Raw genomic sequence first — 27,163 nt, 5'->3', positions numbered from 1 at the left:
CCTGGCACATCTAACTCTTTGATGTCCTATGTCTTCACTCATGTTGATTGCTCTCTGTTAGGAATGCAAAGACACTAGTTGTCTAGCTGACAAACTCCTACTCATTCTTTAAGAATCATGCTAAGACACAGAACTTCCTTGTGAAACCTTTCCTGGTATCCCAGGTAGTGCTATATGAGCCACACCAGAGCCCAAGGCAAAAGAAAAAGCAGTAACACTGATCTTGACTTTATTTAAAATTTTGGTATTTTGTATATTGAATTTTTAAATTAATTTTTATATTTTAGAATATTGTATTGAAATATGATTGATCTTGATTACCGAGTTTTTGTTAACCCCTCAGATTTTGCCTTGTATCTGCCTCCCCATGGCCCTAGCCCTGATTCCAGGTAAAACTGCTTGGATTCCATCTTTTCTGCTGCTTCTGCTCTTGGTCCGACCTCCACTGGGGAATTTATTGCATTGCGTACTTATTTTAGTTCCTGATACATAGTCTGTTATAGACTTGATTGCTCTGGGTCCTCATGACGTTCTTGATCAGCACAGACATGAGATACCTTTTAAATATGTGACAATGGCAAGAATAAATGTGAAACCTTAATCAAGTGTCTTAAATTTTCTGAGCCTGTTTTCTTATCCGTCAAATAATGAGAGCCTAGATGATTTCAATGATACTCAATTATTGATATTATCTATCATCTATATTCTATTATCTATAATACATCTATTATCTATAATACATCTATATGTATTATTATATCATATATAATATAAAAAATAATATCCAACACTAATGTAGCTCTTATTATGTGCCAGGTACTTTTCTAAGTATTTAACAAGTATTAATTCATTTAATTCTCACAACTCTATGAGGTAGGTGCTATTATTAACTTCAATACACAGATATGGAAAATGAGCCTCCAAGATCCAAGAGTTTTATTCTAGGCTTATGTGTGAATACAGGCAGTTTGCATCTCTAGTCTGTGCTCTAAGCTTCTACATTGCCTCTCACGATGGTAATGATTTTATATATAAGCATAAATACATAAATATGTAACCAAAACAAAGATTTTATTTTTTAATGTGAAAATACTATAGGTCATTCTAATTCTAACCCACAATGAAATTCTAACTGACCTGAGACAAGCCAATATTGTATGCTGTGGCATTTCTTCCATGAGAGATACTTTCACTCTAAAAATACACTGGTTCATTTATCTAAGCAAAGGACATGATATGACCTAATCAAAGAGAATGAGAAGACTTGAATAGCGAGAGTAGCGTAAAATGACTAAGGTCTGGTAGGCCAGCTTTCCTGGGTGGTGCTTAGAGGAAGGTTTAATAAAACAGTCACTCAGGAAAACACACAGCCAACCATGAAGCCAGACCCTCACCTGTGAGCCTGTGTGTGGGCTCTATGTTCTCTGACAAGTGAAAAGGAATAGGCTGAAATTACTTTGTTAAATCAGCCTCTTAGCTCCAAGGGTATATTGGAAACATCAACTGATAGTGGTACCTCAGCAAGTGACATTACTATACTTGTGAGAATTTTACAAGCAATCATTTATTTATCTGTATTTATCAGACAGGCTTGGATATTAGAGGTTCCTATCTGACAGTAGCAGGAATTCCTCTGCTCTTTATAACGGGAAGAAAAGGGAAAGGGAGTAAAAAAAAGAGAAGGCATGTGACTCCCAGAGCCACTTTCAGTGAGGCAGTCACCTGTGGGAAGCTTGTAAGGTATATCATCAAAAGTAGGGATGAAGCAAAAGGAGCAGAAAAACAAAATCCTCCACTGGGCAATCAACAGCTATTCTTTACGCTTTATCTTTCTGATTGTTAAATTGTTATTGTACTTCAAGGTATTTCCCGTTCTCTGATGCAACTCTGTGCACTAAGCCTAAGAGGGAGTTAGTTGATAAATCCTTTTGTCATGTTATGTGGCATTAGGGTGTGCCCATCTGCACTGCGTGAAAGAATGGCAGAATTCCAAGTCAGGGAGATGGGCAACTACCAGCAGGAACTGTGGCCGTCCCTGTGCACAAGTGTAGCGGGGCCGTATTCACGTCCCCTTTCCTCCTGCTCCATTCAAGTCTGCCCGGAGCGCTGGAGCAGGCAATCACCATCTAATCCCGGTCCTCGGCTTCTATGAGTTTCACGGAATTTACCTCTGGGTTGTCATCTAAAGGGTCAGTAATGTTCCCCAAAACAGTTAACTACTGACTTACTGATGGAAGAAGTAAATGATGGGACTCTGGCTTTGACATTCAAAAGCTGTTCCATGCAATGCGACTGCTTCCCACTAGCTATCTATTTTATATTTGGTAGTGCATCGCACGGGAAGATCAGCTCGGTGCTTTGTGACCACCTAGAGGGGTGGGATACGGAGGATGGGAGGGAGACACAAGCGGGAGGGAATATGGGGATATATGAATACATATAGCTGATTCACTTTGTTATACAGCAGAAGCTAATACAACATTGTAGAGCAATTATACTCCGATAAAGGTGTTTAAAAAAAAAAAAAGCTGTTCCAACATTTCTGGAACTTAAACAGGAAGCAGACTGTAAGTCTCTCCCACACAAAAATCTTTCATATGCGTCCACAAGAATTTATTAATTTGTGAGGGAAATTCCCAGGTAAATCTACCTGGGGAGGAGTGAGGGAGATTTATATCCATTTTCTTTTCCTAATATTACCATTATAGACATTTTTGATAGCACAGTCATGTTTACCTGGGTCAGAGAAGTAAAAATCAAACCCTAAACAAGCTAACTTGTTGTCCTTCACCCACCTGACTTACACTGATTTTTTTATTATCCATCTCTGGATGAATTTTGTAATCTAATAATCCATATCAATTTTTCAAACTGTATCAAATTCTGACCAACACATAGCATTCCTATTTTGTTCCCTATGTTAGGAATTACATACATTACATACATAATTGTCTTGTATCTGACAAGAGTGTGATAAGAGTGTGATGTTATGATATGATTTCTGCTATTAATGTGCTATCTGTCCAATGAGTGAGTCCAGATTAAAGCATAAAGCGGTCAAAGACCACTCATTAGTAGCCAATATATCCACAAGAAAGATATAAAGGAGAAATAATTGGAGCTTGAATGACCAGGGAAGGTGAAAGGGTAAGCTTGTCTTTTAATAGACAATGGTGGGGGGAGCCATGAGCATGGGATGTGTGGAAGACTTTCAGAAACAGTTTCTTTAGGCATCATACTTCAGAACAGAAAGTTGGATGAATCCTAATTACGAAGGTCCTGAAAGTGAGGCAAAGAGGAGTTGAAATCTGATTGACCCAAAGAGTATTTTAGGAGATTATCTGATGATAAAATGTGGGAAGAGTTAGAGGCAGGACTTCCAGAAACCAAAAACAAAAAAAACACAAATAAAAAACAAATAAAAATACACCTTTTGAAGAAATCCAGGCATGAAACTGAGATCTTGAACCAAACGGTGGCAGGAAGTATGGAAGGGAAGGGATAACTCCAGGACACATTTCGCAAGATGGATTCTGATTTGAAGGATAGTGGTTTGGGAGGTGAAGCAAAGGGAGGAGTCAAGATGACTCAGATGTCTCTAACCTGAGAGATTACCTAGTGTTGCTGGCACACCTGAGAATGGAGAAATCGGATGGGGCAATCCCGAGCAGAAGATGAGTGATGATGAGTTCTGATCTTCCCAGAACAAAGCCTACATTAATTTTAGCCAATCAACATACAAAAGGATATTATTTACCATGGGTCCCTCAACTAATACTATTAAATCATGAGTGTTCTGGAGAGCATGGTACACCCCGGAATTCTATCCTTGTGCACTTGCCTTCACTTTCATAAAAACACACCACACAGGGCTTCCCTGGTGGCGCAGTGGTTGAGAGTCTGCCTGCCGATGCAGGGGACACAGGTTCGTGCCCCAGTCCAGGAAGATCCCACATGCCGTGGAGCGGCTGGGCCCATGAGCCATGGCCGCTGATCCTGCGCTTCCGGAGCCTGTGCTCCACAACGAGAGAGGCCACAACAGTGAGAGGCCCGCGTATCGCAACAAAACAAAACAAACAAACAAAAAACACACCACACAAAAAGTCAGAGCAAGAGCAGGGCCAGAACAAACCTCACTCCTCTGGCTTTCAAAGCCTTCACCAGTGAGGGGCCTCATAGGCTCTTTCCCACTAACAATTCAGATACCGTAGGTATAACAACACCCATGGATCCCACAAGCCACCAAGTAATCAATAATTTCAATCCTTCTTCTCACATTTTTTCCTAGAGCTGCTGACAAATAGAAAAACCAACTGAGCTCACTTTTACAACCATCTTCGATCTCTGACAGTACTAACAGGTGGTATGAGGAAGAAACTGGAGAGGCTGTAAACTCAAATGAGCCTTAGGATTGCCATTGTTGGCATTTGTGGCCTGGAAAAACTCACTGTATGGGTTGGGGGAGGGGAGGGAACTGTGGTTAAAATCCAGGCTCAAGGACATAGTAATTATGTGAACGTTAGTAAATTACTTAACATTTCTATGCCTCAGTTTTGTTACCTTTAAAATAGGAATAATCATATTACATAGTTCAAAGAGATGATGTAAGTCTTAACTCAGGAAATATATGCAAAGTACTTAGCATAGTGCCTGCCGATGGTCAAGTTGTCAATAAATGTTTACTACTATTATTATTTTTATTGCATCCATGAAGACAAAATGTATGCTTTGGAAGCCAAAGACGTGTGAGGAATGATGACCTTGGATTTACCAAAGCTGCTGAGTCACATGTGGATGGGTGGAATTCAGTTTAACCCTGTGATAACACAAATTTAGATATCATTCAGTTAGCAGTTTCCCTTGCCTTCCAACAGTCCCTGTTTTCAGCTGTGGGACTGGCTGAATTTCTTATTTTCTGAGGGCGCAGGGGTATTAGAAAGTGACAGCCTCGAGACGGCTGGAGTTTAATTTAGCACATGATCATATTTGTACAGTACAATTTCCATTTCAGTGATATTTTCAACCACTTAAAAAACACTGTTTTTCATTAACTTCATAAAAATGTGACTTCTTGTTGGCAATACTACATTTTTGGGAGTCCACTTATTTCATTATGGGTGGGTCTTGTAAAGTAATCATCACTGAGGAACTGTTTGCCTGCACTTTCATGGGTATGTATGTGTTAAAAGGAGACAGAAGCAACTCTCTGCACATTATAGCTTGGCTTAGCCTCAATGTGATTTGGGAGTTTGGTTTGCTTTTGTTTGCTTTTGCTCCTAAGCATAATATTTTGGCTTTTAAAGCTTGCCTCTTGACAAGCCACTGCCTGTAGAGATTACAAGCGGTTGGAACTATTTCAGACTTGGCGCGTAGGCCCATTTCTTCTCCGTGTGAACAAGAAGTATCTGGGCCTGTCTGCCAGCCTTTGGAAAGCTTTCTTTACCTGGGACTTATTATTTGCAGGGGCAAGTTAACCTAAGCTGTGGGTGGCAACACAAAAGGGAGTAAATGAAGGCAGATGATGCCAAAAGTAAGCATTTTGCTTCAGACTGATGCTCACCATGGCAGGGACTGCAGCAGCTTCCTTAACTCACCAAAAATCCAGTCTTCTCCAGGGCCCAACAGAAGGACTATGGAGGGAGTCCTTTGAGTTGCTGATTATATTTGCTCTGAATGATTTACCAGTCCTACATACCTGCCTGGCTAATCTGGGAGCAGAATGTACCCACGGGATGACAACTCCCATTCTCACCATAGCTGAGTTTCAGCTGGGGTGTAGTCTGGAGTTTCATCTTCATTTCTCTATTGCCCAACTAGTACTGAAGAAGTCACTGAAGTCCAAAAAGGATTTTTACTCTGTTAAACAGGATCTGATTTCTGTGATACTAGAACTACAATGATGCATGCAGAATTTGTCAGACAGGGGCAGCATTCCACATTAAAAAATAATATTTAGGATAAGTCTGATACATACATCAGAATCCACTTCTTCCCCATATTTTTTTTATTTCATGATAGAGACAGGGAAGGAGTTTATATTCCTAATTTCTAATTTTTAGTCTACTTTTGCAAAACCTAAATAATGAAACATGAAAAATTAGTGCTGACTACTGGATGTAAGAAATGTGAGCCTAGAAGCTTAAAACCAGATTCTGGAGCCAGACTGTCTGGGTTCAAATACTGACACCACCACTTATTAACTGTGCAATCTTGAATGAGTTACTTAACCTCTCTGTGCCTTGGTTTTCTTGACTGTGAAATAAGGAACACAGCCATTACATAGTATGAGATCAAGAAATATTTATCATGATTATTATCAGCTCATTTGAATCTTCCAGTATAATAGATGTGGGAAACAAAGAAAAACAACAATCTAAAAAAACAGAATTAAAAAACCCAAATCCAAACTATCATTTTGAAGTTATTCTCTCTCTACCACAAGAAAGAAAAAAAAAGTAACTGCATCTATACTAGTTTTAGATTCTCTACATTACTCTACAGAATAGTACCTCCAATTATAAAATTACATTTTATACTCTACTGATTATAGGATGAGTTAAAATCTTGGACATACTTTGTATTTGGCTCTATGTGTAAGAGGGTAAGATATGATACAAATCTCATGGACAAAGAATAAATAAAGGTGGTTTCCAATACCTTTCTCTCTTATCCCACATGACTGAATTTTGGCAAATTAAAATATCCTTGGGTCCCAGGGTTCTCATCTGTAAAGTGAGAGGGTCCCTTTCAGTTCTAATAACAAACCAATAAACTATTTTCTAGACTGAGTCTTACACGGTCTGAGAGACTAGCAAAAATACTTTCAATATTTGAACTTTTCTATAATTTTGTTCCCTCCTACCCACAAACATAATTGCTTCTAAGCTAATTATTACTAGAGTATGATAATAGGTTCACAGTAAAAAATGGTTATTCATTTCCTTTTGGATAGTGTGTTTTGCAGAGCCTTTTATTTGGTCTGTGAAGCACTTGTCACATGGCTTTTCCAAGTTTTTCTTTATAATTTAGTGGGATTATAAGAGCTCTCCATGATTTTCCCCATGAATCTCTAAATCCTATAGGGTAACATCAATTGGTTTAAGACTACTCATTCACACACCTTATATTTTTCTCTTAGAAGTTTTAGAAAAGGAACTTTATATAACTGAAAAATCCTTAAGAACAAGAAATTGGTGAAAATAAGTTGTTGAAAGAACCTAACAAACTCCTATTACTATCGCTAGCAAATTGATAATTAGCATCTTTAACTAGAGTAGTTCAAAGAGTATTTGTCCTTATGTGCTGAATGCATTATTTCTCAAGTCCATGTTATTTAAGATATACAAGAATACATAAATTCCAACAGTATACAATGGAATTAATCTGTTATAATAAAGAACTAATATACACACAACGTGAAGAGAACAAAATTATGCTGTTTTTATAAACAACCTAATAAAATCTCATCAATAACTCCACATAATCACTTGTGCAAAAGTCCTTTAGAAATGATAAGGTGCAATTCAAATGTAAGGGATTATTTGTTCTAGCACCAAGAGTTTAAATGCTTCACACTAACTGAATTGATACTTTCTTTTGAATTATCATATTGTGTGTAATTCAAGCAGATTCCACCATGGCTCTCATCTTACTTCTTAGGGCTGGGTGATTGAAAAGCACTGTGCTTACTTTAAAATGTCACTAGCTCATTATTCTCTTTACGAATAATTCGGCATAGTGTTCTTTTATTTGGTGGATTACCATAATTTATCTGAAATACAATTTGATTTTTCAGAAATCTGATTTACAGGAAAGCTTTTTAGGAGATGGCTGCTTTGTGAAACATGAAACATCTGACCTGACTTTACTCCTCTCCTAAGAAAACTGACTCCGAAGTTTAAAAACAAAAGCAAAAACAATACTGTTCACATCATTGGGGTTAAAAGGCTCATCCTGCTCAGTTTTGAAGACTTTTCTGAGTCTCTTCTGCATTTCCATCCTGGATCCAAAAGAAATCACGAACTGAGTGGGCACTGTGCCCATTTTGTAACTTGGTAATGACTAAATGTAACTGAAACAACACTAATTGGAAAATAATCTTCTTTTAAACTAAATGTTTTGATACATTGCACCATTCATGTATTAGCCCTGAAGAAAGATGAGATTTTTATAGTACTCTGGATTTCATTTGTTCAGTTGATCAAATTCCACTCTATGGCTTCTGCTATGATACAAAAGAAAAGGATGATCTAAGTCTGAGATGGCTGCTTGTTTGTGGTGTACACACTATGGTGGGATTTATGAGATGAACACTAAATGAGTTAAAATTTTATAGTTAAAGATTAAAATATACTCTTGCTCCTACATACTTTATATTTTTCTAGATAAATATTACAGGCTCAACTTCTTACTGATTCAAAAGACTGGGAAAAGACATACTAAGCATTTATACAAACACTTCCAAGTGGGAACACTACTCAGAAAAATAAATTTTACAATAAAACACTAAAGTGGTAGCAAAATAAATTTTAACTAGAATCCAAAAGTTAGGGAAATAAACAAATCTCATTTACTTACAAGTTGCCTTTGGTTTTGGAGGAAATTTGGTCCGGGTAATAGCCAAAATTAAGAAAATAGTAACTGGCCATAAAATCAAGACAAGTGTCCAAAGCTGCAAAGTAATGATAGAAAAAAAAAAAGTTAATTATATTGCTAAACCAAAACACCTGACAAGAAGTACATTATACTATAAAATTCCAACACAAGCCAGATATTTGCCTGAAAATATTATTAATAAGAAAGGAATGAGAGAGTTTTAAAAATGCGAGAAACCCTGAAATAAACACAAGAAGGATTTTTCCAGGTTTAAAATCTTAAAATAACCTTCTGAAGTCCCCTGTCCAGTCACCTTTCATGACTGTCCCAAGAATGATGCTTTTCAAATTCAAGTACGATCAGGAACTTCCTAACTTGAAAATCTTTTAGAGCTTCCCAGTTGTTTGTTGGATAAGGCTCAACATGCTAAACAGGGCATATAAAACCCAACCTAATTTCAACCAAGATGTATCTTACCACTTCCAATATTAGCATTCTACGCTCAGGCATAAAGATTAGTGTGTGACATTGGCTAATGGCTCAATAAACATTGTTGAACAAATGAATGAATGAATGGCTGAGTCAACAAGTAAAAGAGTAAACAGAAACTTAAAGTTCTATGCAACCCCCTCCAAACCATTATAAATAGTATCTTGTGTCTGCTTCTATTATAGAACTTATACTCTTTTTGTCAATATATCTTTTTTTGGCTTGGCTCATGAAATAAACTGGTAATTCTTTTATGGCAAGAACAGTGTCTAATTCATCCCTGAATTTCCACTGGTATAGAATAGAGGTTCGATAAATGTATATTACATTGAAATTTCTATTAGAGAATTTCACTGTAAGACACTTCAGGAGTGGCTTTCCTCCCCATGTAAACATGATGCAGTTCATAAGATACTATCTGCTTCATATTTTACACACCTATAAAATTGGTTCCATAGCAGTGAAAAACATGTATTCACAAGAACATTAACTGTGCCTATAGTTAAACTATGTTTCTATCTGATTATGCAGTCAGACTTGTTCTCATTCTTCCCCCATTTTGCAGAGACGATTTGCTTCTGCCAAATCTCAAACTACTGCCTGGGGCTCTTCGATTCTCTAAAACAATCTAGACCCATTCAACTATTGATCCTTAAGTAACCCCCAACTTAAATTTTCCATGAAAATCTCCATGTGTCTCTATCAGCACTGATCTCCTTGCTGGCAGATCTGTCACCAAATTCTTAGAACTTTGGGTTTAAGGTCAAGTTTTAGAAAATGGAGGAAGTTGACTGTCGATCTGGGGAATCCTAAGGTACTCAGTTTAACCACAGCTTAAAAGCTCCCAGACAGGCTCAACAGCCTAATCTATAGAAGCACTTCTCAAAAATTAATGTGCGTACCAAATCCCCTAAGGATCTTGTAAGCACATAGATTCAGATTCAGTAGCTCTGTGGCTGGCTGGAGGTACTGTATCTCTTTCTAACAAGCTCCAGGTAGGTGAGCTGATGCTTCTGTCCATGGTCCACACATGGAATAGAGGAATTCTAAATGCACACCACCCTACCTAACTAGCAGGACTGTTTACAGTCTTGGAATATTTTTGTTGGAAATTTCCTTTGAGATCATCCAATGCACAGAATTCTGGGCATTTCTAAACTTGGACAGGAAAAAAAGATCACATTTTTATTTTCTCCAGCTTATGACTCTTTAGTATTTCCATTAATGATGAATATAGGCTAGGAACCACAATGGTATTAGAAGTACCTGTGACTTTGTCACCAATAGAAACCACAGATATTTTCAAATCGTATTAGTGTTGCTGCAGATACCTCAAAGGGCTGTTTATACTCATCACAGCATTAAAATTATAGTAGTCATGGATTCACCTTTATTTATTTAATGATAGAATAAACATGCATTACCGTATCATAAACTTGCTTTTTGATACCTTAATAACTGAATTTCAATATAATTGGTTTTATTTGTAATTGTATTTATTTCACTGATTTAAGAACATTATTCTTAGAAGGGCCATAGGCTTCACCAGACTGTCAAAGACATCCAGAGCACAGGAGAGGCTAAGAAGCCTTGATCTGATCCAACTCCCCTTTTTATTCTCTGGGTTGCAGAGGGTTAGCATAACTTATCCAAAGTTACATACCCAGTTGCAAAGCAGAGCAGGGGACAAGGATGTGAACACCAAGATACTAAGATAGCATTAAAAAAAAATCATGCTGCTCCGAGGAATACGAAAGTACTACAGAAAGTGTATTGGAAAAACATGCGTGTTATGAAAATATAAGATGTGTTATTATTCTAGCCTAATCTCTGATATATTTGAAAATTAGAGTCTGTTCTTCAAAGATCCTATATACAAGGTACAATTTTTATTCTATGTGACTCATTTGAAATGTGGACTATAAGGAATTAAGGTTAAAAATATTTAATGTTTGTGGATTTATTGGTTTTATATTTGAAGCCATAGTTATCCTTTTAAAAATGTATTCATCTGAGTAGGTTCAGTGCCCCATAACTACTTTTAGGAATATCTATTCATTTTCCATAGCAATCTCATGAGAATTCAGCGAGCAACTGAGATCAGCTGCACCAACACAAATGTACATTTGCATTCAAATAAAGAACATATGTCATGGGATATCTCTAAGTTATCTTTTGGTTGATATAATTTTATGGTTTCATGAGGATGTTTTGGTAATTTTGAAATTAATTTTAGACGTGATTTAGATCCAAACAAAAATGCAGTATCAGAGTAGTTTAAGGCACCCTATTTTAGGTAAAATCCACCGCAAGCCCATAAACAATCTATTATCACAAGATTTCCCCCAGGATTTTAGGTCAGAGAGGTTTGGAGAACATTTCTGCATACAGCACTTTAGAAGGATAATAAATCCAAAGCCCTCCACACTGTGATCTCAGGAACGTTAAGGTTGACAAGTTAATCACAAAAGCAAGAAATAAAATTTAAATTTTCATAGCAGCAGGACTGCTCTCAACACCATTCTAAATATTATCAAAAACAACCTAGAAGCGAATGCAATGTCAAGGATCCAAATATTAAACCGATGAGCCATGACTTTTTTTGTTTGTTTGGAGAAAAGGCTAAAATATTGATTTTATATATACAGACATCGGGGGCTACTTGAAAACTTTGGGAAAAATAGTTTTTAAGAGTTTCATATTTTTGCTAATATTTTAATTATCTCACACGTGCCTCTATACCTCACTTGCATTCCATACTCCCTGAATTCTTGACATCTAAGGGCATATGCACACTGAATAATTTACAGTTCCTTAGTGGGCCATGGCATTTGTCTCTTTTTATTACTCCAGAGTTTATTTGCTATTGAGATGTCCCCTCTGTTCGCTTTCTCTTCACTTTCCCCTTTCTGAAAAATTCAGTTCCCAAAATCCCTTAGGTGGGGCAGCAAGGTAAGTTCACATTAGGACTCGGGGCACCACAGTGACACAGTGAGGGAGGTGGGTCCTTAGCAAGGTGAAAAGGATATCCACAGTGCAGCAGCCAGACATGGGGTGTCAGGACCCAAGTCGGGTAAGGAGGCTGTCTGTGCAGGGCAAGGAGCAGGTGATTGGTTTCATATGGGAAGGTTGATTAAAAGTAAACATATCCTATGTTGGAGGAGCCTGGCTTTTCACTATCCATCAGAGAAATTATAAACATGATAAAGGGCGAAACTAGAATGAACCCGGTAGTGTTGGGTTACAATTAAAGATATGGCTATGAACTGCTGGTTCATGAAATATAGCGATAAATGTGTGTGTATAACTTCTTTCTAGTCCCACAAGTTGTTTCTGCCTCATTGTGTACTTTCTCTGTCCCAGCCCTGAAAATACCCATTTTTTTCAAGAAACACTAGCTTCTTTTAGTGGATGAGAGCTACGTGTGCTTGTTGCTATTAGGGTATTGCCATTTCCAAGCTTGAACAGAGCTATAGAATATATGTAGAATGTATGCAGACACAGAGATAGTTAGATACATACATACATACATACATAGAAAGAAATAGGTAGGTAGGTAGACCAATAGACAGAAGAGCACTAGATATACTGCTCAGAGAATCTCAGAGAATAATGGGGACACATCAGTAAAACACAGACACCTGCAAATGACCATAACTGAGCATCAATCTGACCCACTGGTCAAAATTAAACATTAAAGACATTATGTTAATAAAAGAGTATATCTAACAATAAATTAGGAACCCATGAGTCTATGTAAATATAAATAAATGTATAAGGAAACAGGTAAATTGAAAGTTTAATGAGGAATGGAATACGTAGTTGGTCTCAAAATATTTCCCCATAAAATGAGACAAACTGACATCATGCACCACCTGATGTGATGCAATATGAAGAACAGAGAATCACTTCTGTGGTATTCCTTCCAGAGGTAAATAACCTGAGTCTCTACTAAATGAATATGCTACAAAACAACAGATACCCTACAAAACAACTGGTCTTGAATGTTCAAAATGTGTCAGGGTCATTAAAGTCAAGGAAAGACTACCAAACTGTTACAGACTGAAGGAAACTAAAGACATAAAAACTAGATACAGAACATGACTGGACTATTTTTCTGTAAGGACATGATTGGGAGAACTGGTGAATATTGAATTGGATCTAAGGATTTGATGGTGGTATTGGGTTATATTGGAGGATTTCCTTGTTTGTGAAATATGCACACTAAAGTATCTGAGGTAATGGGGCACCAATCTCAACTAGCTCTAGAAAAATATATATTTGTACTGTTCATGCAACTCCTTAAATTTGAAATTATTTTAAAATTAAAAAATTTTAAATTATTTTAAAAGTAATTCTTTTTGAAAATCCAGAACCAATTTTTAAAAGACAGCAAAAGAGGGGCTTCCCTGGTGGCGCAGTGGTTAAGAATCCACCTGCCAATGCAGGGGACACAGGTTCGAGCCCTGGTCCGGGAAGATCCCACATGCCACGGAGCAACTAAGCCTGTGCGCCACAACTACTGAGCCTGAGCTCTAGAGCCCGCAAGCCACAACCACTGAGCCCACATGCCACAACTACTGAAGCTTGTGTGCCTAGAGCCCGTGCTCTGCAACAAGAGAAGCCACAACAATGAGAAGCCTGCGCACCACAACGAAGAGTAGCCCCCGCTCGCTGCAACTAGAGAAAGCCAGTGCACAGCAATGAAGACCCAACACAACCAAAAAATAATTAATTAATTAAATAAATCTATTTAAAAATTTAAAAATAAAAATAAATAAAAGACAGCAAAAGAGAAGAGGACCAAGAAAAGAGATTTAAAGAAAAAAAAACCATGCTTTCTATCTAGGAACTCTATCCTGTTGCACAACGCAGGTGATAAGTTTTGGAGAATTAATGATGATGACAGGACACACTTCAGTGGCCTTGAAGTCAGTGAGGTCATCCCCTCAAAATTCTAGGTTTAAATCTTAAGAAATTCCTTGAATGAACCAAATGTAAATTCACTCCAAAATTTCCATTCACTACAAGATCTGTAGTACTTTTTAACTCAGTTGAATTACCTAGTAACATTTGCCTCTGCATTTGCTGAGAACTATTGTTTCAAATCTCTGAAAACCTTTCAAATCTAATTTTCTGAAAAATCTTGGCAGAGCACATAATTTCAACTGTAAGTCATTCACACTTCATTACTTTGTTAGAACCCTTTATTCTAATTATTGTTAGTACACCTGATTCCAGTTGTGGCCATCATTTTTATTATGTTCTTATTTTCATTGAAAGTAAATAAGAAAATAAGATACAGGTGAACTTTAAATCAATGTATTACTATATATTTAAAAATTTGAGAAACTACTACAATTTGAATGCCTGTAAGTAGGATATTCACTCTCTAGTCTTAATCATAAATGTCCTCATTTCCTACCGTCTATGCTTGTCCCATTTCACACAGTTACATTGCCTGTCTTGCCCTTATAGATATTTGAGTTTGGATCCCTTGCACTACAGTGGTTAGAAGTTAGTTATGTCTGAAATGAATAATACTGAATATCAGTACAATTTCCAGATTTCAATGGGGATTCTTCTCCTTAACTCTGAAAATAAATAAAAGTAAAATGTTTAGGATGAAGATTCTCCATTTCCCTCCATGAAACCACAGTCTTGGAGAGTCTTAAGGAAACTTACAGTTTAACATACACTATAGTAATCATTCATATAAGGCTTATACATTCATTAACACAATAAAAAATTATTGAGCGCCTACTGTGTACCTGGCCCTGAGGATAGAGCATTTAAAATTTTCAGTCTTTTGAGGAAGGGAAACATGAAAAAAAATTATCACCAAATGTAATAGATAATGCTAAGATACAGGAAGTCAAGAGTGTGAAAGGAAGATAAAGCAAGGGGAGCTGAATCTAAAGCTAAAAGATGAACAACGGTCAGGCAGAAGAAAGGATATGTGTGTTGGATAGAATATGAGAAAGAAGTGGGAGTCTTTCAAGCCGGGGAAACATATGGGTGAAGACCCACAAATGGGAAAGAGGGTGGAATATTCCAGGAAAAGAAATAAGTCCAGAATGACTGGTACATGAAAAGTTAGGGAAAACATCTCTGCAGTATTGTTATGCAGCCTGTACTTGAATGTTTCTGGTGACTAGAAGTTCAATATTTCACGAGACGACTTCATTATTGGACAACTCACATTGTCCGATTTTTTTGCTCATATCAAGGTGATATCTTCCTTCCCATGACTAACATTTATTTGTCTTAGTTTGGCTTCCCCTCTGGCAGGAGAATTCTACAAGTATTCAAATAGAGACAAAATCCTCTCTCCTCTTGGGTACCAATGCCAGTTCCTTCACCAATTCCCTGTTAAATATGATTTCAAAATATCTTCCCCAGGGTGAATTCTCGTTGTCAAGTGGTCTTCTTAAAATTAATATCAAAATTCAAGAAAGTACTCCAAATAATAGCTAATATATGACTGCTGAGAATGTGCAAGGTGCTACGTTAAACACTTAACATGCACTATCTCATTTAATATAATCACCTCATTTCCTCTTGCAGATGGGAAGTTAGAATATTAAAGAGACTAAATAAGCCTTCATTCCATAAGCCACTAAACGCTAGAGCTGATATTTGGACCCAGGGAGCCTGACTTCAGCACCTGCACAGTTAACCACTAAGTTTTGTAGCCAAACCCCTACAGAATAGATTACTAGCTCTCTTTGATTGCAATACCACAGTTTTATTAGTTCAGCCTATGACAGCATTGAAAGTCATTTAAAGGTTTAGCTGTAACCTACAATCATAACTTTTTATTACAAACCTGAAAATAAAAATCGCCCAAACTTTCCTATAGAAAGTATACAGTCGTTTTCTTCCTCTTCTATTCCTTCCTTTTTGCATTGTCTGTTAAGTCAAAGGTGACTGTTACTTGGTGTTAACAAGTAACAAGGTTCATATTCAGAAGTAAGAGTGTGATACTTTAGATATGAAATAAACCTTAGTTTCACCCCCAAAACAAGGAAACAAAAGTGGCACAAGAGTTCTGTTAATTGGGCTTTCTGCTAGTGAACACTGCCGTCTACATAAATAACCCATCTAAAAACTGGGATCAAGACAATGTTCTGAAATCCATATTTATAGATTATTATACAATTTGAAGATTGGTAAACCTTCTTTGATGTTTATGAAAATAACACATTTTTATTGGGCTTTAAGCTAATTATTTCTCTATTGCTTCCACTTCCAAAACATCTTTACCTCATTTACTTTTTGCTTGACTAAACTAATAAAATGTGCATGTCTGCTATGTGCCAGGCACCGTAATGAACAAGTAGATACAAATTTTTTGAACAATTAAAAGGGCTTAAGGGAGTAAATAGTACAGATCCAGAAGAGGTAAAAGGGCCTGGAACGTTTGACTATGTAGTTGAGTGACTTGTGCAACACTGAATTCATTTTAATCTGATTTAGAATTAAATTTGAAATTCGAGTTTAATTCTAAATTGTTTTAATCAAAAAATTATTTTAATGCATGGACCAACCTGTCCCCAAATTTTCAAGTTAAGTCTTCCTTTTTCTTTAGCCATTGTGAGGGAAAATTAAATGAGCAAGGTGAGGACTGGGGAGGAAGTGTCAAATTCGATCCAGTTTTAGAAGTTTATCAAGTTGTAGGAATATCTATGATAGAAAAACTAGGTCTATCATCAACTGAGCTAAAGTGTGATCCACCAGCTAAATAGTTACAACAGAAAATAAATAGCTGAAGTTAATTTTCCTTCTTTAGGTCATAAGTCTGGAATTAGATTCCACTTCTATAGAGACTTGTAGTCACTTCTTGATATGCCTATTTAGAATCCATCTTCTTAATGAAAGATAAATTCTTATCTTGCACTATCTAGTCTTTAAGCCTTCAGTGTCTTTGCTGTCCCAGGACTCTGTTTCCTGTCATTAACTAGCATCTCATTAGGTGAGCCTCCCTGTTGCTAACCATCACCGGTGGAATGTACGCTCATTTTTCCATTATATTTTACAGTTAAATTACAAGACCAGCAGGGTAGCAACTGCATCTAATTGACTTTCTCTATTGCCTAACATTTCTGTTGGTGCCTAATGTATTTTTCTCACACTCCTCTAGTATTCATTTTTTGCAATATAATTGAGAATATGGTATTACCACTAATATTGAAAAACAGCAATATCTAAGGCCTCCTTAGCAAATATGATCTCTTTGTTGGTGGGCTGAACTCTGAGCAGGGATTAGAGAATATTGGGAAAGGAAACTCAACTTAGGAGCAATAGAGAAGCAGCAGGAGGTAATGGAAAGAAGAGATCCAGTTTTGGTAGAATATAACTGTGTTTTTAAACTCACTACGTGACTCTGGACAAATACCTTGAGCTCTCAGGGGCCCTGTAAAATCAAGGCAGCTAGATAATCTCAAAGACTTCAGAATTCTGACATTTGATTTTACAAAAAAGAGAGAAACATTAGCTCTAAGAACAATTTTGAGGAAAGTCACCTCAAAAATTGAAAATCTTGGGCTTCCCTGGTGGCGCAGTGGTTGGGGGTCCGCCTGCCGATGCAGGGGGACTGAGGGTTCGTGCCCCGGTCCGGGAGGATCCCACGTGCCGTGGAGCAGCTGGGCCCGTGGGCCATGGCCGCTGAGCCTGAGCGTCCGGAGCCTGTGCTCCGCGGCGGGAGGGGCCGCAGCGGTGGGAGGCCCGCGTACCGCAAAAAAAAAAAATTAAAAATCCTGCCTTCCCTTTTTTGCAGCCCGGTCAACATGTAGCTTGTTCCATTGTTATTTTACTTCTTAGACAGCATAGTTGTTTAAAATTGTTTTTTCACTTTCTAGTCTAGTATATACTTTTATAATAAACTTCCTCAGTAATCCCCACTCAACTTTAATAATTTTACTATATTTTTTTCTTGTTTTGTGTCTCCATTTATAGATTCCTAACTTCTTCCTCTACACGCTATCCTTCCTACTGCCTTGCTCTGTGATTGACTCTCTTGAAAACAAAATGGAAGAGGATGGCATGGAGGTGATACTAGCATTTTTCCTCAATTCACTAATGACTATACATTTCCAGTGTCACACAACTTAATTTCTATTTTCCTGGGTATAAAAGTATATTTTTAAAGTGCCATATTCAGAACAATTACAAAGATAGAGAGAAAAATACCTGCATTTTAAATAACTGCTTGATGGATGACAAAGTCCAGTTCCTATACAAAGACTTTGTCCTCTCCTCCAATTTATATACCCCTTCTTTACATGTTCTGTCTTCTAATTTGTCTATATTTTCTCTTTTCACATTTTAAAAACATTTATCTCCTTTTAGATTTTTTAATCCTAACTTTCCAACCTCTTGATTTTCTCATTCTTCCCTCTTAAGTAACACTGGCACACATATATCCCTTCCACCTGGGTCCTCAAGTCCTCTCTTCCAGTACCAAGACATAGGATTGGCTCTAGGCAAAACTATGAGGAAATACACCTTTCTTTGCTCTCTACCTCTCCACTTAAAATTGTCTTTCCTTCTCCTTTTGGCATCACCATTTTCTAAAGGTCTCTTCTGTCCCTCTGGTTACTCATAATGTATTCCGGTGGGCCTTCTGTAGTGCCCCAAATTCTGGACTTTTAATGATCTCACTTCCTGCAACCAAGACTGTGCTAGGTCCCATTCTCTCAAGGTGCTCTTAAGATCTGAATTATTTGATGTCCCAAAATGAACTAATAGTTCATGTATTCTCTTTCCCTAGGCAAAAGTATTATTATCAGGGGCTTTCAGGGATTTTGGTTACTTAGGAATAATATAAGTTATCATAGTGAAAACATTTTAGCATGCCTGACTTTCACCTTCTTTAAATATGCCATGTCCAGCAGAAATTGACTAAAATGGAGAAAAACTCTAAAGTAGAAAATTGATATGCCAGCTACTTTACAGATGAGGAAGGAACTTATTAAAGTTTCTAAAGATAAAATTTCTTAATGAAAAAATTTATTCACCTGAGGGTTTATTTCTAATTTTTAGGTAAAATGGAATTGTAAGGAAAATATACCACCTTAGCATTCAGCTTATCAGCAACAGATATACGTTTTCAATTCCTTTATTCTTTTATTTTTAACTATTGAGTTTTCAACACTTAGGAACTTTACTGTATATAAATTTCTTTCTTTCTCCCTTCCCCTGCATTTTCTTTCACCATTACTTTGAATAAAATATGACACAGACATTGCCCCAAGTCCCTCTATAATCTATTTGCCAAGTGTTTCACCATTTATAAAGCACTTTGAAATACATTAGCACATTTGGTTCTTACCACCCTATGAGACAGATATGGTAGACCAGATGCCCATTTTACAAATGGGAAAACCAGTGCTCAGAGAAATTGTGATATGCTCTTTAAGTCATGTAGCTAGTGAGGAATAGAACCAAGAAGCCAATTCTTGTCTTCTAACCACCTCCACCTACCCAGACTCTTTCCCTGTTGAATTCCTCACAGAACCTACTGTGGGAAAATTATGGAAAGTTTCACTTTTGTGTTGTTTCCGATGTGTTGCTTCCAACAATGAAGTAAAAATATTAATGATTTAAAATTTTATATCCACACCCACACCCGTGTAATCACATAATGCCTTGTGATTTTAAATCCTATCCACCAAATTCACAAAGGCAAATCAACTTCTCCCTCATACTATATACATCAGAACACTTGTAAGGTGTAAGTAAGTAAGTAAGGCGTCAGGCACTGCAAGCAAACCTAGAGTGAGATAAGGTGTATAGTTAAACTTTGGTTTCTATGATGTATATTATTTGCAAATATTTATATCATTAATTTTAGGCTGGGAATTACCTTCTAAAATGAAGTATATTGAATGTCTTTTTGGATTTCTCCAGTTTTCAAACATTCTTCTGAATATGCAACAACTCACAGAAGCCAGTTCCTTTCTCAATCTCCCTGCACACTATCTGGTGAGGATGTAATAGCTGGCTATGTAATTTAAAAAGCAAACATGAGTGTAAGAGCACAAAAAAAAAAAAGATGTTGCAATAAGCTGAGTAGACAGATTGTAGCAGTAAAGTGATTCAATAATACTCTTGAAGCATCACATACATATTAACCTTTGTTTGGCATTTCTAATAAATACTTTTTCTTATCAACCAACCTTTCTATTGGTTTTGGTTTTTAAGTACATTTCTCCCCCATTTATTGTACCTTTCATCTGAAACTTTTCCTCATCTCATTTTTAACAGAATTCATTAGGAAAATTTCTGAAAGCATTTTGGCCCAAAATCTAGAATTCAACACAAGTTCCAATTCAACCAGTAACAAGATGTATCCTTTTCTTGCCCGGGCCATGTCCTGGTTTATTCTTTTAATTTCCTGAAATCAAAAGGCAGCTTTGGGGGCATGTTTAGACTCACCCCATTTAGCTGTAAGACAGATGCAGGGATGATTTCGAAATATCTCATTCCTGCTTTAGAAAATGATTTAAAACTCTTCTCCTTCTCTTTTTACCTGTCATGAACACTACATTTTAAAATTGTCTGGAGCCTTTCCCCCAGGACCCCTTCCCTTGTTTTACTCACCGGCTGCCTTTTGACGCCTAGCCAATTTTTCCAGACCAAGATGTGAAGCTGATGAAATGGAGAAGCCATCCTTCAAACACCACGAACAAGAGAATTCCTCTCTTTTCCTCCAAACCTCAAAAGAAGAATTGGTTCCCCGTCCAACTTGCTGCGTGTCAATGGGTCAGAAGCCTTTTCATGGCATAGCCTTCCTGTGGGCTGGGGTAAGAAACCCACAGATCTTCTCTCCCTCTTGGATTTTTCCCTTGGGTTAATCCTGACCAAGGAACACTTCTCAACCAACTCTTTCTCTCAAACAAGGACCCAGACCAGGATCTTTTGGTGGCTTTTGCTTATTTTAAAATAACATCCAGTTGCTTCTTGTTGCATAAAGTTTAGACTCAAGAGAGAATGAATATCCTTCAGATACTGCCTCACGGAAAGAAAAAAAAAAAAAGCTGAGCCCACACCTACTACTCTCCATAAAATTAACTGCCTATCCACACCTTCGAGCAGGTGTCACGTGGCCTGGACACGTCATGAGGAGTTAGGTGGGACCCTTGCCAGGCCAGTAGGACTTGTCCTACATTCTCTCGCTTTCTTCAGTACATAGTGCCTGCTCTAGCAGAGGCAGGGCACAGAGAGTGTGTTACAGACTCTGGGCCTAATGACTCTCATAACAAAGTGTCATTAAGATGTTTTAAGTCAATGAGGCCAGAGCTCAGCTGAAACACTTTGAACCTCAGCCCACCACTAGGTATACTAGAGAAGGTCTCAATATTTAGCTTAAAGTGAAGCTGAATGCTTTGATTTAGCAGGAAGTGACTATGCTGGCTTCTATCACAATTTAGATTACAAAAAATGCAGAAAGTAAAAGGTAGACTGTGACAGAAATGATATACAATGGATACCCTCATTTGGGGTCCAGGGATTCATGTGTCTATTACAGCCATGTTGTTTCAGGCTTTTATGGTTAAAGGAGACATAGGTTGACCCAGGATATTTCTGAGTGTATGATATAACAGAGTTCTACTGCACTTGAAATCTCTAAATCAGCAGAAGAAATCTATTGTAGATTAAGGAAAAAGAAAAAGGCTTATGCTTGAATTATTCAAGGTACTTTATAATTAAGTAATTTTAATTGTGATTTAAGGGTATACATGATCCAGGAAGTCTGGAATAAAGGCTTTTAGGAATAACCTTGCTTAAACACCTTAATGACAACCCATTCCCTCTGATTTTCAATGCCTACACAGTCTAGCTCCAGCCAATTTTCCAATCTCATCTTCCAACAGTCTATCATAAATGCGCGGCCACCTGCCAAACTGGTATATATTACAATATGCAATGTAACCTCTGCTTCCTGGTCCCTGGCTTGCTTATGCTAACTCCTCTACCTTGAATACATGCCTCCCTCTCAAAGCACCTACCTCTCAAAACTGTCCCCAAATTGACATCTTCCATGAAGCCTTTTTAGATATACCCCTGTGTGTGTGTGTGTGTGTGTGTGTGTGTGTGTGTGTGTGTGTATATATATATATATATATATATATATATATATATATATCTCCCATCTCCTGTCTTTGAATCCAGTATAGTTTTTTGTTTATATTTCTGTCAAGGAACTTGCATTTTTGCCTTATTGTGCCCCACTCCTGACTGTAGATTGGGATGTTATTGACAGATACCTTAGGATTTCCCCTTGAGGGAAGAAAGAAAAATTTGGCAACCAGAAATATGCTGCACCCAGGACATAAAGTTGACGAAAAATAAAGTTTTTAAGCAAAAACTAAACTGAGCAGCAAATAAAGAGAGTCAGAGTTAGAACAATACAATCCATGAAGGAACACATTTACCAGTAAGCTGTTTACAGATGTTATTCTTATAGTTGTACCGAGAAGTTAAATCACTCCATTTGGCAGGACTACAGTGATCTGCCACGGGACGCAGCTGTTCCACTGCTTCTGCCTGAGGCCAGCACACCCAGGTTGTCTTTAGGAATGATTTTCAATTCTCAGTCCCCAATATCTGCCTCTGACCACTTTCTCTGCTGTTGGTGACTCTACATCTTTGAGACTGACAGGTGCATCCCTTTATCAAGTAAGGAGTCATCACATCTACCAGAACATAGGCAGTGCTTACTTTTGTACATTCACTTCACCAGCAGTAAAAATAAAAATACAGCTTTATCATGAAATAGCTTGCGCAAAATTAGTTATTCCAAGGATTCTAGACTTCTGCTTTCCAGAGCACTAGTAATCGCAAGTTTTGGAGAACAGTTCAAACAGCACAAATTTGACTAAGCCATACTAAGAATTAGATTTGAGCATGCATAGTTATCCTCCTGAGGCTGGTCTCACCTACTAAACCTAGTTAGGATAAGAGCTCTGATAAAGCTACACAACCGTGTTACTGGTGGGCTCCATAAACGTTGGATGTGGCAATTCTTGTCAGTCAACCAGTCAAGTAACACACCCCGGGAGCAGGACAAGAGGGAACTGGTCCAACCACAGGTAAGATATTGATGTGGCTGAAACACATTAATTTGTTTTAATAGTATTTATTAAAGATCTACATTAATAATAACAATAGTAATAATAATAACTACTAGATCACAAAGCCCGTGTCTATTTAACTCATCACTGAATAATCCGAATCTAGCACAGGTTTCATCCTGTAGTAGGCGGTCAATTAATGTTTATTGAATAACTGAGTAGGAAACATTGGTTAAGAATTTACTGAATCATTATAAAAGGCCTATCATATAGAAATTGGCATTATCCCATTTTCAGAGGAAGAAAGTGACATTCATAGAGATGCTGTAACTTTCCTAAGTTCACCCAGTTAGAAGCGGGGACGGGTGGGAACAGCAGAGAGGGAACTCAGATCCTAAGTACATACTTTACACCTCTGTGTCGTGATACCTTCAATCCTATGTGCTGCACTGCACGGGAAGCGCTGAGAAGAAAAGGAAAGAACTTAATGGTTTTTCCTGGTTCTCTAGGGGCCTATAAATCACTTGTATTAGAAAAATGTTTTAATGTCACAAACAGGTGCACAAAGAATAATTGCACCAGGAATTCAGGAAAAGGAATGCTGCTCTTTTTAGGTTTATTGGTAGAGCAGCAAAGAACTTCCCAGCCTGGCCCTTGCCAGCCTCATCAGGTGTGTCTCTCCAGTCTCAGCCATCCCTCCCGCCATCTGCTGTAGTGCCTTGGATGAGGACCATCCACTTTCAGGCTTTGGTCACGCGGCTCCCTCTGCCCCAAATAAAATCATGCTCATTCCTAAAGGACTGACAAAAGTGCTACTTCCTCTCTGAAGTGTTTCCTAGCCCTTCCACCCACCACAGCCCCACTCCTGGCTGAATTTAATCACCCCTTCACCTGTTTTACCATAGACCTCCGTTCATAAAGATAGTCAACTCCTTGTGGCCTTCGCCACAGACAGTTGGTCTCTTCATCTATACTCTGAGCCCCTTGAAGACAGGGACTATGCCTTATCAAACACGAAGGGCTGGAGATTAATTCTTTATCCCTGGAGAATGGTGAGAACTCTGGCCTGATTAGATCTAAGAGTTGGTTTGAAGTGGTAGATGATAAAGTCTGGAGAGTGAGAGACCTTAATGCTAAAGATCAGAGGATGCCATGTTGAGGATTTAGAATGGGAAGTTCTTGGCAACTCTTCTAAAGAGACAGAGCATGATAAAATTGATGCTGAGGGAAGATGAAAATGTTAGTAGGATAAGAGATTCAGGTTAAGACCTGAAACCTCTATTTTGAATGAGCTAATAATGAAATGAAATAATTTAAGAATTTTTATGGGAACCATATGCATAATTTTAGTCCTTGACTTCCAAATCTGTTTTTGCTCATAGCAACAGTGACAACTTACTTTTTTTCACACCATTTAACTGACTTTTATGGTAAGATGCTATGGGATGCTCATCACACACAGGATCCAACCTTTATAATAAACCTGTGATGTCAGTTTATAACATCTGCTCTATAGATAAGGAAGCATAGGTCAAGTAGCTTTTCTGTGTTACACAGCTAATGAGTGTAAGGACAGTGATTTGAACCCACGTCTCTGTGTCTTCAAAGCCTGTTCTCCAATAGGCCTTCATAAAGCAAGCATGGATCAGAACACATGGCAAGCGTGTGCATTTAACCCAGGTGGAAATGTGAAATAAGTTGGAAAATTGAAGCCAACTCATGGCAAAAATAACAGCAGCCTCCTTTTATGAGAAGGGTGGGGTTCCAGCAGAGGCTTAAGATAATGGGGCACCAACTGCTAATATACCTCATTACCTTAGATCCACTGTGATATAAGGTGGTGATAGCCAATGCTATAAAACAGGTAGATGTGAGGAAGTTCTCAGATTCAGGATTTTCAGGTGCTTTATCAGTAATGAGACACTCCAATGATGATGTGGTTAGAAGAACTGTTTCAAGAAGCAACTGGTAAAAATCTGATCCACAAAACCAGGAAGATAAACATATTTTAAATGGACTTAAATAAGACTCACTCCAAGCTAAGTTATAAGGCAGCTTCTCCTTCAAGATGATACAATGGTACAAAATGACCCATCACAAATAACATGGTCTTGTAAGGAGAGCCATTTTGATAAACTAAGGATTATCTTACTTACCACTGAGCCTGGCAATTTCCACCTGTGACTCTGGGAGTTTCAGGATGATTTACAATCTTGCAAAGAATTACTCACCCAGGATGAGTAATAATTTCCTTGTTTAAACTGGTGAAGTATGTTGAATTAATTTTACTGCGTATGTTGCTATAATCTTGTGGGGATAAGAAGTAAGAACTAATTGGTCCCTTTTTAGCCAACCTATTAAAACTTAAGGAAAGATTTGATGTAGAAGATCAGTCCTCCCTTTTTGCAGTATAAGTTTTCGTCAATTCACTTTAGAGGAAAAGATGAAAATGAAAAATACTATTATTGTTTTCTCCTTCTCAACTTATGTCTTTCCCCACAAAAAAAACCTAACACAGCTTAAAAGACAAATCTGTGTTTTCATCTAGTATTACTTCTTTCTTTATTTTCAAAGAAATACAACAAACCAACTTCTGCATGTGTTTTAGTCTTCGGTAACTAGCTTGTTCATGGAAAAATTTTAAAAAGAATATTACAAATATTAAAGGTTCCTGTATGTATGTGGCAGCATGCGTTCTCTTGAATACAACAGAAACTTAGAAAAATTTATTTTTTCTTGAACAAGCTAGAAAGTTATAATGTCTTGGATTTTAAAATTCCAAACCTACAGTATAGAAAAAAACAAGTCACCCAGTTATCTGTCCCCTCAATCTTGAGCAACACTCAATTTTTCCATATATTTTCTATGTGTATTACTACTAGATTACTTTGAAAAATCAGGACTGGGGTAGAAGGGGCTTGGTCAATGATTTCAATTTAAATCAATAATAAAATATTTTTGTTTAAAAGTCTCTGATTCAAGCACTATTTGGCTAGTCCGCAGAGAACTAAGGTCTTTGTTTTCATGCCCCTTCATGTGGCTCCTTTAATAGCACTTCTCTTTCATCAGCTGCCCCGCAAGCAATATTTTGAAACAAAGGAGAAGAAAAGAAACCAGGAGAAATGGAAGGGAGTAATTAGTTGTCATGTGTATTGGTATCTAATAGTTTGACTTCTGAACAAGAGAATATATTTTTTAAGTAGGGTAGAATCAATTCACAGGTCCATACTCAAAAAAATCCATTTCTGTATGTGTGTATATAGATATAAAAACATGCCCGTATAGATTTTACAGACATAAGGACAGAAACACAAAACATATGCATAAGTATGTAAAGAAATATTCACAAAATTTTAGCCATTATATAAGCATACATGAATTGTAAATGTGAAGAAAATGGTGTATAATAAAAATGGTGTATAATAAAAATGAAACATCTGGCCCTTCAGATATGCATATGAGTGCCTTAATGATAGCATGTGACAAATGGAGCATATGGCATGATATCAGTAAACTTTTGCTACAAAGAACTGGACAGATCTTTTGAACCAAATTTTGTAGCATCTAGATTTATCCGCAGTGTTTTTCTAAACATACAAATTCAAAACTATTTTAAATTAAATAACTTCACATTCATTAACTTTTTATTAAGTTTATACATTAACTTTCTTCTCAGGAGGAAGCATTTACATGTAACACAAAATGAATATATCTCAATCTAAAATGACAATTTCAATGACTGCAATGAAGCTAATCTCGCCCATTCTGCTCTTACTCAGGCTTTCTCTCTGGACCATGGAACTGTCCTGAAAGCCGGTTATGATCTGTATAAAGGCCATAATAAAGACAAAGCTTGTTCAAAACTCTTCAAAAGGGCTTGCACAAACTTTCCTACCAATACCGGAAACGTAATCCCATTGTCATCTAGAGCTTGACCCTCAAATCTTCAGCCTTCCTTCAATAATGAAAGTTCATTGTTTAGAGCAAACAGCAAGCGTTTT

At 37.3% G+C, this 27,163-nt stretch overlaps 1 protein-coding gene across 1 annotated transcript in view; it reads right to left on the bottom strand.

Annotated features, from left to right (window-relative positions):
• ABCA12 (ATP binding cassette subfamily A member 12) overlaps positions 1-20,757 on the bottom strand; it is a 181,223-nt gene extending 160,466 nt beyond the window's left edge. Inside the window, 2 exon segments of the mRNA XM_032637501.1 lie at positions 8,578-8,671; positions 20,689-20,757. Coding sequence (XP_032493392.1) covers positions 8,578-8,671; positions 20,689-20,757 — 163 coding nt within the window.
• Positions 20,758-27,163: the final 6,406 nt, after the last annotated feature.

The sequence above is a fragment of the Phocoena sinus genome, chromosome 7 (genome assembly GCF_008692025.1).
Source record: "Phocoena sinus isolate mPhoSin1 chromosome 7, mPhoSin1.pri, whole genome shotgun sequence".
NCBI classification, from domain to species: domain Eukaryota; kingdom Metazoa; phylum Chordata; class Mammalia; order Artiodactyla; family Phocoenidae; genus Phocoena; species Phocoena sinus.
The sequence above is the reverse complement of the archived record's forward strand: the minus strand, read 5'-3'. Positions and strand labels throughout refer to the sequence as shown.